The sequence below is a fragment of the Hippocampus bargibanti genome, linkage group LG18, assembly GCF_051943395.1.
Source record: "Hippocampus bargibanti isolate YZ-2025 linkage group LG18, ASM5194339v1, whole genome shotgun sequence".
Lineage (NCBI taxonomy): Eukaryota > Metazoa > Chordata > Actinopteri > Syngnathiformes > Syngnathidae > Hippocampus > Hippocampus bargibanti.
This window is the reverse complement of record NC_142751.1, coordinates 11,839,106-11,852,276: the sequence shown is the minus strand read 5'-3', so window position 1 is coordinate 11,852,276 and position 13,171 is coordinate 11,839,106. Positions and strand designations below refer to the sequence as shown.

General features: G+C 34.7%; 2 protein-coding genes across 8 annotated transcripts in view; one reads left to right on the top strand and one right to left on the bottom strand.

The window, feature by feature from the left end:
- The window catches only part of unc5cb (unc-5 netrin receptor Cb), a 201,977-nt gene extending 190,266 nt beyond the window's left edge, over nucleotides 1-11,711 (top strand). For all 5 annotated transcript variants that reach the window (XM_089020912.1, XM_089020911.1, XM_089020913.1 and 2 more), the window contains 2 exons: nucleotides 256-434; nucleotides 11,552-11,711. In XM_089020912.1, the coding sequence (XP_088877038.1) occupies nucleotides 256-434; nucleotides 11,552-11,711 (339 nt within the window). The remainder of the gene's footprint in view (nucleotides 1-255; nucleotides 435-11,551) is intronic.
- bmpr1bb (bone morphogenetic protein receptor type 1Bb) overlaps nucleotides 11,636-13,171 on the bottom strand; it is a 32,677-nt gene continuing 31,141 nt past the window's right edge. For all 3 annotated transcript variants that reach the window (XM_089020927.1, XM_089020928.1, XM_089020929.1), the window contains one exon: nucleotides 11,636-11,773. The gene's annotated coding sequence lies outside the window, so the exon portion shown is untranslated. The remainder of the gene's footprint in view (nucleotides 11,774-13,171) is intronic.

Here is a 13,171-nt window from a genome sequence, read left to right as displayed (position 1 = left end):
AAGACTTCCTGAATATTCAGCGCGAGTCTTAAAATGTAAAATATAGCTATATGCGGTGGAATCTTTGTAAAATACGCTCAGTAGAAGTCATTTGAAGTGATTTTACAAATTATGGACACAACTTGTCCGGAGGTGTCGGTTGCCTTTAAAGATGTTTTTTTGTTTTTTATTGTTTGTTATTAAATGAACGGTGTATGTGCTTGCTTTATTTTGCTACTTTATTGACACATTTTCATTCCATGTTGTGCCTCGCAGGATTCGCAAAACATTGACACGTCACTGCTGGACCCGGCCAGCAACATCACCACTTTGGTGGGACCCAACGCCTTCCGCATCCCCGTCTCCATCCGCCAGAAGCTGTGCGGCAGCCTCGATGCGCCCCAGACCCGCGGCAATGACTGGAGGATGCTGGCACACAAACTCAACCTTGACAGGCAAGTGTCCAACTCCAGGTTTAGATTACACCTCCAGCTTTCCTGTGTGGAGTTTATATATTCTCTTTGTGATATTCGTAACAGGTTGATAGTCGTTGTTTTTCGGGTGAAAACATCATACTAAACGGCGCTAATATATTTTTGCGATGAACTACAATGACACAATGGTCATTTTTTTTGGGCAAAAACGCCTTACTATACATGGTCGTTTTTTTCAGCTAAAAAAGCCTTACTATACATGGTCGTTTTTATGGTCAAAAACGCCTTACTATACATGGTCGTTTTTTTTTTTTTCAGCTAAAAACGCCTTACTATACATGGTCGTTTTTTGGTCAAAAACGCCTTACTATACATGGTCGTTTTTTTTCAGCTAAAAACGCCTTACTATACATGGTCGTTTTTTTCAGCTAAAAAAGCCTTACTATACATGGTCGTTTTTATGGTCAAAAACGCCTTACTATACATGGTCGTTTTTTTCAGCTAAAAAAGCCTTACTATACACGGTCGTTTTTATGGTCAAAAACGCCTTACTATACATGGTCGTTTTTTTCAGCTAAAAACGCCTTACTATACATGGTCGTTTTTTTCCGCTAAAAAAGCCTTACTATACATGGTCGTTCTTTTCAGCTAAAAACGCCTTACTATACATGGTCGTTTTTTTCAGCTAAAAAAGCCTTACTATACATGGTCGTTTTTATGGTCAAAAACGCCTTACTATACATGGTCGTTTTTTTCGGCTAAAAAAGCCTTACTATACATGGTCGTTTTTATGGTCAAAAACGCCTTACTATACATGGTTGTTTTATCATCAAAAACGCCTTACTATACATGGTCGTTTTATCATCAAAAACGCCTTACTATACATGGTCGTTTTATTCGGCTAAAACCGCCTTACTATACATGGTCGTTTTTTTCAGCTAAAAACGCCTTACTATACATGGTCGTTTTTTTCAGCTAAAAAAGCCTTACTATACATGGTCGTTTTTATGGTCAAAAACGCCTTACTATACATGGTTGTTTTATCATCAAAAACGCCTTACTATACATGGTCGTTTTTTTCAGCTAAAAAAAGCCTTACTATACATGGTCGTTTTTTTTCAGCTAAAAACGCCTTACTATACATGGTCGTTTTTTTCAGCTAAAAAAGCCTTACTATACATGGTCGTTTTTTTCAGCTAAAAAAGCCTTACTATACATGGTCGTTTTTTTCAGCTAAAAACGCCTTACTATACATGGTCGTTTTTTTCAGCTAAAAAAGCCTTACTATACATGGTCATTTTTTGGTCAAAAACGCCTTACTATACATGGTCGTTTTTTTCAGCTAAAAAAGCCTTACTATACATGGTCGTTTTTTTCAGCTAAAAACGCCTTACTATACATGGTCGTTTTTTGGTCAAAAACGCCTTACTATACATGGTCGTTTTTTTCAGCTAAAAAAGCCTTACTATACATGGTCGTTTTTATGGTCAAAAACGCCTTACTATACATGTTCGTTTTTTTCGGCTAAAAAAAGCCTTACTATACATGGTCGTATTTTTCAGCTAAAAAAGCCTTACTATACATGGTCGTTTTTATGGTCAAAAACGGCTTACTATACATGGTCGTTTTTTTCAGCTAAAAAAGCCTTACTATACATGGTCGTTTTTTCAGCTAAAAAGCCTTACTATACATGGTCGTTTTTTTCGGCTAAAAAAGCCTTACTATACACGGTCTTTTTTTTCAGCTAAAAACGCCTTACTATACCTGGTCGTTTTTATGGTCAAAAACGCCTTACTATACATGGTTGTTTTATCATCAAAAACGCCTTACTATACATGGTCGTTTTTATGGTCAAAAACGCCTTACTATACATGGTCGTTTTTTTCCGCTAAAAAAGCCTTACTATACATGGTCGTTCTTTTCAGCTAAAAACGCCTTACTATACATGGTCGTTTTTTTTCAGCTAAAAAAGCCTTACTATACATGGTCGTTTTTATGGTCAAAAACGCCTTACTATACATGGTCGTTTTTTTCGGCTTAAAAAGCCTTACTATACATGGTCGTTTTTATGGTCAAAAACGCCTTACTATACATGGTCGTTTTTTTCGGCTAAAAAAAGCCTTACTATACATGGTCGTTTTTTTCAGCTAAAAAAGCCTTACTATATATACATGGTCGTTTTTATGGTCAAAAACGCCTTACTATACATGGTCGTTTTTTTCAGCTAAAAAAGCCTTACTATACATGGTCGTTCTTTTCAGCTAAAAACGCCTTACTATACATGTTCGTTTTTTTCAGCTAAAAAAGCCTTACTATACATGGTCGTTTTTATGGTCAAAAACGCCTTACTATACATGTTCGTTTTTTTCGGCTAAAAAAGCCTTACTATACATGGTCGTATTTTTCAGCTAAAAAAGCCTTACTATACATGGTCGTTTTTATGGTCAAAAACGCCTTACTATACATGGTCGTTTTTTTCAGCTAAAAAAGCCTTACTATACATGGTCGTTTTTTCAGCTAAAAAAGCCTTACTATACATGGTCGTTTTTTTCGGCTAAAAAAGCCTTACTATACATGGTCGTTTTTATGGTCAAAAACGCCTTACTATACATGGTTGTTTTATCATCAAAAACGCCTTACTATACATGGTCGTTTTATTCGGCTAAAAACGCCTTACTATACATGGTCGTTTTTTTCAGCTAAAAACGCCTTACTATACATGGTCGTTTTTTTCAGCTAAAAAAGCCTTACTATACATGGTCGTTTTTATGGTCAAAAACGCCTTACTATACATGGTCGTTTTTTTTTCGGCTAAAAAAAGCCTTACTATACATGGTCGTTTTTTTCAGCTAAAAAAGCCTTACTATACATGGTCGTTTTTATGGTCAAAAACGCCTTACTATACATGGTCGTTTTTTTCAGCTAAAAAAGCCTTACTATACATGGTCGTTTTTTTCAGCTAAAAAAGCCTTACTATACATGGTCGTTTTTTTCAGCTAAAAAAGCCTTACTATACATGGTCGTTTTTTTCAGCCTTACTATACATGGTTGTTTTTTTCATCAAAAACGCCTTACTATACATGGTCGTTTTTTTCAGCTAAAAAAGCCTTACTATACATGGTCGTTTTTTTGGTCAAAAAAGCCTTACTATACATGGTCGTTTTTTTTTTCGGCTAAAAAAAGCCTTACTATACATGGTTGTTTTTTTCGGCTAAAAAAAGCCTTACTATACATGGTCGTTTTTTTCAGCTAAAAAAGCCTTACTATACATGGTCGTTTTTTTCAGCTAAAAACGCCTTACTATACATGGTCGTTTTTTTCAGCTAAAAAAGCCTTACTATACATGGTCGTTTTTTTCAGCTAAAAACGCCTTACTATACATGGTCATTTTTTTCAGCTAAAAACGCCTTACTATACATGTTCGTTTTTTTCGGCTAAAAAAAGCCTTACTATACATGGTCGTATTTTTCAGCTAAAAAAGCCTTACTATACATGGTCGTTTTTATGGTCAAAAACGCCTTACTATACATGTTCGTTTTTTTTCGGCTAAAAAAAGCCTTACTATACATGGTCGTATTTTTCAGCTAAAAAAGCCTTACTATACATGGTCGTATTTTTCAGCTAAAAAAGCCTTACTATACATGGTCGTTTTTATGGTCAAAAACGCCTTACTATACATGTTCGTTTTTTTTCGGCTAAAAAAAGCCTTACTATACATGGTCGTATTTTTCAGCTAAAAAAGCCTTACTATACATGGTCGTATTTTTCAGCTAAAAAAGCCTTACTATACATGGTCGTTTTTTTGGTCAAAAACGCCTTACTATACATGGTCGTTTTTTTCAGCTAAAAAAGCCTTACTATACATGGTCGTTTTTATGGTCAAAAACGCCTTACTATACATGGTCGTTTTTTTCAGCTAAAAAAGCCTTACTATACATGGTCGTTCTTTTCAGCTAAAAACGCCTTACTATACATGGTCGTTTTATTCGGCTAAAAACGCCTTACTATACATGGTCGATTTTTTCAGCTAAAAACGCCTTACTATACATGGTCCTTTTTTTCAGCTAAAAAAAGCCTTACTATACATGGTTGTTTTTTTCAGCTAAAAAAGCCTTACTATACATGGTCGTTTTTTTCGGCTAAAAAAGCCTTACTATACATGGTCGTTTTTTTCAGCTAAAAAAGCCTTACTATACATGGTCGTTTTTATGGTCAAAAACGCCTTACTATACATGGTCGTTTTTTTCATCTAAAAACGCCTTACTATACATGGTCGTTTTTATGGTCAAAAACGCCTTACTATACATGGTTGTTTTATCATCAAAAACGCCTTACTATACATGGTCGTTTTTATGGTCAAAAACGCCTTACTATACATGGTTGTTTTATCATCAAAAACGCCTTACTATACATGGTCGTTTTTTTCAGCTAAAAAACGCCTTACTATACATGGTCGTTTTTTTCAGCTAAAAAACGCCTTACTATACATGGTCGTTTTTTTCAGCTAAAAAAGCCTTACTATACATGGTCGTTTTTTTCAGCTAAAAACGCCTTACTATACATGGTCGTTTTTTTTGGTCAAAAACGCCTTACTATACATGGTCGTTTTTTTCAGCTAAAAAAGCCTTACTATACATGGTCGTTTTTATGGTCAAAAACGCCTTACTATACATGGTCGTTTTTTTGGTTAAAAAAAGCCTTACTATACATGGTCGTTTTTTTCAGCTAAAAAAGCCTTACTATACATGGTCGTTTTTATGGTCAAAAACGCCTTACTATACATGGTCGTTTTTATGGTCAAAAACGCCTTACTATACATGGTCGTTTTCATGGTCAAAAACGCCTTACTATACATGGTCGTTTTTTTCAGCTAAAAAAGCCTTACTATACATGGTCGTTTTTTTCAGCTAAAAAAGCCTTACTATACATGGTCGTTTTTTTGGTCAAAAACGCCTTAAAAACACCTTACTATACATGGTCGTTTTTTTCAAATACGCCTTACTTTACATGGTCGTTTTTTTCGGCTCCAGCCTTACTATACATGGTCGTTTTTTGCGGCCTGGTGGTCAAAAACGCCTTCTTGGTGCTTCATTCAAGTCCATGGTCGTTTTTTTCAATTTGCTTGTGAAAAAGAGACGCCTTACTATACATGGTCGTTTTTTCAGGTCAAAAACGCCTTACTATACATGGTCGTTTTTTTCAGCTAAAAACGCCTTACTATACATGGTCATTTTTTTGCCTTACTATACATGGTCGTTTTTTGGTCAAAAACGCCTTACTATACATGGTCGATTTTTTTCAGCTAAAAACGCCTTACTATACATGGTCATTTTTTTGGCTAAAAAAGCCTTACTATACATGGTCGTTCTTTTCAGCTAAAAAACGCCTTACTATACATGGTCGTTTTTTTCAGCTAAAAAAGCCTTACTATACATGGTCATTTTTTGGTCAAAAACGCCTTACTATACATGGTCGTTTTTTTCGGCTCAAAAACGCCTTACTATACATGGTCGATTTTTTCAGCTAAAAAAGCCTTACTATACATGGTCGTTTTTATGGTCAAAAACGCCTTACTATACATGGTCGTTTTTTTTCAGCTAAAAAAGCCTTACTATACATGGTCATTTTTTTCAGCTAAAAACGCCTTACTATTCATGGTTGTTTTATCATCAAAAACGCCTTACTATACATGGTCGTTTTTATGGTCAAATACGCCTTACTTTACATGGTCGTTTTTTTCGGTTCCAGTTTCCTTCCAAAACCATGAACTGCCTTACTATACATGGTCGTTTTTTGGTCAAAAACGTCTTACTTACATGGTCATTTTTTTCAGCTAAAAAAGCCTTACTATACATGGTCGTTTTTTGCAATTTGAAACGCCTTATTATACATGGTCATTTTTTTCAGCTAAAAACGCCTTACTATACATGGTCGTTTTTTTTGGTCAAAAACGCCTTACTATACATGGTCGTTTTTTTCAGCTAAAAACGCCTTACTATACATGGTCGTTTTTTTGGCTAAAAAATGCCTTACTATACATGGTCGTTTTTTTGGTCAAAAAAGCCTTACTATACATGGTCGTTTTTTTCGGCTAAAAAAGCCTTACTATACATGGTCGTTTTTTGGTCAAAAAAGCCTTACTATACATGGTCGTTTTTTGGTCAAAAACGCCTTACTATACATGGTCGTTTTTTGGTCAAAAACGCCTTACTATACATGGTCGTTTTTTGGTCAAAAACGCCTTACTATACATGGTCGTTTTTATTCATCTAAAAACGCCTTACATGGTCATTTTTTTTCGGCTAAAAACGCCTTACTATACATGGTCGTTTTTTTGGTCAAAAAAGCCTTACTATACATGGTTGTTTTTTTCAGCTAAAAACGCCTTACTATACATGGTCGTTTTTTTCAGCTAAAAAAGCCTTACTATACATGGTCGTTTTTTGGTCAAAAAAGCCTTACTATACATGGTCATTTTTTTCAGCTAAAAACGCCTTACTATATACATGGTCGTTTTTTTCAGCTAAAAAAGCCTTACTATACACGGTCTTTTTTTCAGCTAAAAACGCCTTACTATACCTGGTCGTTTTTATGGTCAAAAACGCCTTACTATACATGGTTGTTTTATCATCAAAAACGCCTTACTATACATGGTCGTTTTATCATCAAAAACGCCTTACTATACATGGTCGTTTTATTCGGCTAAAAACGCCTTACTATACATGGTCATTTTTTCAGCTAAAAACGCCTTACTATACATGGTCGTTTTTTGGTCAAAAACGCCTTACTATACATGGTCGATTTTTTCAGCTAAAAACGCCTTACTATACATGGTCATTTTTTGGTCAAAAACGCCTTACTATACATGGTCGATTTTTGGTCAAAAACGCCTTACTATACATGGTCGATTTTTTCAGCTAAAAACGCCTTACTATACATGGTCATTTTTTGGTCAAAAACGCCTTACTATACATGGTCGTTTTTTGGTCAAAAACGCCTTACTATACATGGTTGATTTTTTTCAGCTAAAAACGCCTTACTATACATGGTCATTTTTTCAGCTAAAAACGCCTTACTATACATGGTCATTTTTTTTCAGCTAAAAACGCCTTACTATACCTGGTCGTTTTTATGGTCAAAAACGCCTTACTATACATGGTTGTTTTATCATCAAAAACGCCTTACTATACATGGTCGTTTTATCATCAAAAACGCCTTACTATACATGGTCGTTTTATTCGGCTAAAAACGCCTTACTATACATGGTCATTTTTTCAGCTAAAAACGCCTTACTATACATGGTCGTTTTTTGGTCAAAAACGCCTTACTATACATGGTCGATTTTTTCAGCTAAAAACGCCTTACTATACATGGTCATTTTTTGGTCAAAAACGCCTTACTATACATGGTCGTTTTTTTGGTCAAAAACGCCTTACTATACATGGTCGATTTTTTTGATTTTTTTCAGCTAAAAACGCCTTACTATACATGGTCATTTTTTTGGCTTAAAACGCCTTACTATACATGGTCGTTTTTTTGGCTTAAAAATGCCTTACTATACATGGTCGTTTTTTTGAGCTAAAAAAGCCTTACTATACACGGTCTTTTTTTTTCAGCTAAAAACGCCTTACTATACCTGGTCGTTTTTATGGTCAAAAACGCCTTACTATACATGGTTGTTTTATCATCAAAAACGCCTTACTACACATGGTCGTTTTATCATCAAAAACGCCTTACTATACATGGTCGTTTTATTCGGCTAAAAACGCCTTACTATACATGGTCATTTTTTCAGCTAAAAACGCCTTACTATACATGGTCGTTTTTTTCAGCTAAAAAAGCCTTACTATACATGGTCGTTTTTTTCAGCTAAAAAAGCCTTACTATACATGGTCGTTTTTTTCGGCTAAAAAAGCCTTACTATACATGGTCGTTTTTATGGTCAAAAACGCCATACTATACATGGTCATTTTTTTCAGCTAAAAACGCCTTACTATACATGGTCGTTTTATCATCAAAAACGCCTTACTATACATGGTCATTTTTTCAGCTAAAAACGCCTTACTATACATGGTCATTTTTTTTCAGCTAAAAACGCCTTACTATACATGGTCCTTTTATCATCAAAAACGCCTTACTATACATGGTCATTTTTTTTTTTTTTTTTTTTTTTTTTTTTTTTTTTTCATAAAAACGCCTTACTATACATGGTCATTTTTTCAGCTAAAAACGCCTTACTATACATGGTCATTTTTTCAGCTAAAAACGCCTTACTATACATGATCGTTTTTTTGGTCAAAAAAGCCTTACTATACATGGTCGTTTTTTGGTCAAAAACGCTTTACTATACATGGTCGTTTTTTTTTTTTTTTTTTTTTTTTTGCTAAAAACGCCTTACTATACATGGTCATTTTTTCAGCTAAAAACGCCTTACTATACATGGTCATTTTTTCAGCTAAAAACGCCTTACTATACATGGTCATTTTTTTTCAGCTAAAAACGCCTTACTATACATGGTCGTTTTTTTGGTCAAAAACGCCTTACTATACATGGTCATTTTTTCAGCTAAAAACGCCTTACTATACATGGTCATTTTTTCAGCTAAAAACGCCTTACTATACATGGTCATTTTTTCAGCTAAAAACGCCTTACTATACATGGTCGTTTTTTTCGGCTAAAAAAGCCTTACTATACATGGTCGTTTTTTTTTTTTTTTTTTTTTTTTTTTTTTTTGCTAAAAACGCCTTACTATACATGGTCGTTTTTTGGTCAAAAAAGCCTTACTATAAATGGTCGTTTTTTTCCGCTAAAAACGGCTTACTATACATGGTCGTTTTTTTTGGCTAAAAACGCCTTACTATACATGGGCGTTTTTTGGTCAAAAAAGCCTTACTATAAATGGTCGTTTTTTTCCGCTAAAAACGGCTTACTATACATGGTCGTTTTTTTTGGCTAAAAACGCCATACTATACATGGTCATTTTTTTCAGCTAAAAACGCCTTACTATACATGGTCGTTTTATCATCAAAAACGCCTTACTATACATGGTCATTTTTTCAGCTAAAAACGCCTTACTATACATGGTCCTTTTATCATCAAAAACGCCTTACTATACATGGTCATTTTTTTTTTTTTTTTTTTTTTTTTTTTTTTTTTTTTGCTAAAAACGCCTTACTATACATGGTCATTTTTTCAGCTAAAAACGCCTTACTATACATGGTCATTTTTTCAGCTAAAAACGCCTTACTATACATGATCGTTTTTTTGGTCAAAAACGCCTTACTATACATGGTCGTTTTTTTGGTCAAAAACGCTTTACTATACATGGTCGTTTTTTTTTTTTTTTTTTTTTTTTGGTCGTTTTTTGGGCTTAAAAACGCCTTACTTTGCTAAAAACGCCTTACTATACATGGTCATTTTTTCAGCTAAAAACGCCTTACTATACATGGTCATTTTTTCAGCTAAAAACGCCTTACTATACATGGTCATTTTTTTTCAGCTAAAAACGCCTTACTATACATGGTCGTTTTTTTGGTCAAAAACGCCTTACTATACATGGTCATTTTTTCAGCTAAAAACGCCTTACTATACATGGTCATTTTTTCAGCTAAAAACGCCTTACTATACATGGTCATTTTTTCAGCTAAAAACGCCTTACTATACATGGTCGTTTTTTTCGGCTAAAAAAGCCTTACTATACATGGTCGTTTTTTTTTTTTTTTTTTTTTTTTTTTTTTTTTTTTTTTTTGCTAAAAACGCCTTACTATACATGGTCGTTTTTTGGTCAAAAAAGCCTTACTATAAATGGTCGTTTTTTTCCGCTAAAAACGGCTTACTATACATGGTCGTTTTTTTTGGCTAAAAACGCCTTACTATACATGGGCGTTTTTTTCGGCTAAAAACGCCTTACTATACATGGTCGTTTTTTTTTTTGTTTTTTTTTTTGGCTAAAAACGCCTGACTATACATGGTCGTTTTTTTTTTTTTTTTTTTTTTTTTTTTTGCTAAAAACGCCTTACTATACATGGTCGTTTTTTTTTTTTTTTTTTTTTTTTTTTTTTTTTTTTTGCTAAAAACGCCTTACTATACATGGTCGTTTTTTGGTCAAAAAAGCCTTACTATACATGGTCGTTTTTTTCCGCTAAAAACGCCTTACTATACATGGTCGTTTTTTTTTGGCTAAAAACGCCTTACTATACATGGGCGTTTTTTTTTTTTTTTTTTTGCTAAAAACGCCTTACTATACATGGTCGTTTTTTTTTTTTTTTTGCTTTTTTTTTTTTTTTTTTTTTTTTTTTGCTAAAAACGCCTTACTATACATGGTCGTTTTTTTTTTTTTTTTTTTTTTTTTTTGCTAAAAACGCCTTACTATACATGGTCGTTTTTTGGTCAAAAACGCCTTACTATACATGGTCGTTTTTTTTTTTTTGTTGCTAAAAACGCCTTACTATATACATGGTCGTTTTTTGGTCAAAAAAGCCTTACTATACATGGTCGTTTTTTTCTGTCAAAAACGCCTTACTATAAATGGTCGTTTTTTTTCCGCTAAAAACGCCTTACTATACATGGTCGTTTTTTTTTTCGGCTAAAAAAGCCTTACTATACATGATGGTTTTTTTTGGTCAAAAACGCCTTACTATACATAGTCGTTTTTTGGTCATAAACGCCTTACTAGACATGGTCGTTTTTTTGTGCTAAAAATGCCTTACTATACATAATGGTTTTTTTCCACTAAAAACGCCTTTCTATACATGGTCCTTTTTTCAGCCAAAAACGCCTTTCTTTTCATTGTCGGGGATGATGGGGTCCAAAACGTTTTTTTTTTGTTTTTGTTTTAACGCCTTACTAGACATGGTTGGTTTGTTTTTCACCTGATAATGCCCTAATATACATGGTTGTTTTTTTTGGGGGGTGGGGCTCTAAACAGCTAACAACACGTGGTTATAGATATTTTTGGCCTTATTTTATTATTTATATGCATAGTATGGTGTTTTTAACGAAAAAAACGACCATGTATAGTAAGGCGTTTTTAGCTGAAAGTGTATATTATTATATATTTATTTCTTTATATTTTGTGTGCTAAAGAGCCTCCTTTGATCCTCCATTCATCCAAAAACTATTCTGTATCGCATGCTCAGGTACCTGAACTACTTTGCAACCAAGTCGAGCCCAACGGGGGTCATCCTGGACCTTTGGGAGGCACAGCACTTCCCCGATGGCAACCTGAGCCGCCTGGCCCAAGTCCTGGAAGAAATGGGCCGCCACGACAGCCTCCTTCCTGCTACCAATGAGCACTGACATCATATCGGAAACAACATGGCCGCCGTTGCTCCTTTGTGAAGCTTTGTCATTCATGGACCCTGTCGTCATGGAAACAGCCTGGGGTTATTCACAAGATCCTGAGATGGATGTTGAAGAGGGGTCAGGGTTACATGGCAACCTGGCAAACTGATTCATGTCTGTGATAGTATACTATTTAATATGAATAATGATAATCCCATTTATGCTTTTGTTTTTCGAAATGAGCGCCATTTTTTTTGGGGGTTGTTGATGATTATCATTTGCCGTTTTTCAACTTTAGCTTCAAGGATTTTCCACATGACTATTTGTACATTGTGACAAGGCAGACCCGAAGAAGAGGTGGGTGCAGTTGTATGTCCCAAAAGGGGGAAAAAAATCTATTTTTCTAGGAACAGAAGTAAACATTCCAGTTTATTGCCAAATAATTGACACACAATGTGTGAGATTCACTTGAATGCAATTGAAAATGAATGATTTGTCACATCAATGTCAGAATTTATTTTATTTCATTTTTTTTGTAAAGCCGTCTATGCAACCTTATTCCCTGATATGAAATACAGTTCTTAATGGGGATATTCGCCCCCCCCCCCCCCCCCCTTCAATTTGTTATGCGGCTTTGTAATGCTAACGTGCTATTTTCAAGTGAGATCCTCACCAGGCGCTCCAGTCTCAACATAATTGTATAGTGTAAGAAATGTGATTTTTAAAAGTAATAAATTATATTTATATGCAACACTGACCTTAAAAGACAGTGTGTCATTTTTATTGTTGGTGTTGTCTTTCCTAGCAATCCCAAGACCACTGTTGACCAAACTTTTCTGAACAAGGATATCTCGCTATTTCAAATCATAACATAACAGACCAGTACAGTGATACCTTGTATTACGAACTTAATTGGTTCCCAGACAGTGTGTAAGGCAAAAAGTGTGTATCCCAAAAAAAATAATTTCCCATAGGAAACCATTAAAATGAGAATAATCCGTTCCCAGGTCCCCATAAAACATACATTTCTACTTGTACAGTATAATAAAGTCTTTTTATTGACTTTTGTGATGGTCGTTGATGGCTTGATGGAATGGAGTGGCCCGTTTTCATCAGCATTAAACACTTGATGAGGAACGTAACCTTCTTCTTTCACCATCTTAAGGAATGATCCTTGTAGGTCCTTTACGATAATTTTACCTAGTTCCTCATCAAGTGTGTTTTGTTTAGCTGGGTTGATAGCTTTTTGCATCAAGTGTACAGATGGCTTGTGCGGGTTATTTGTGGAGCCTGATTGATGGGATATTTTAACCTTGCAGTCGACACTGCCTTTGAACTCTCAAAGTTGAAACAAGTCCAAATGTCACTGTTTTCTATCCATTTTCTCACTCTATCTCTCTGTTGTCTGCCTGTCTCTTTAATGTTTAACCCCCCCCCCCCCCCCGCATTCTTGACCAATCATGTGGCTTTAACCG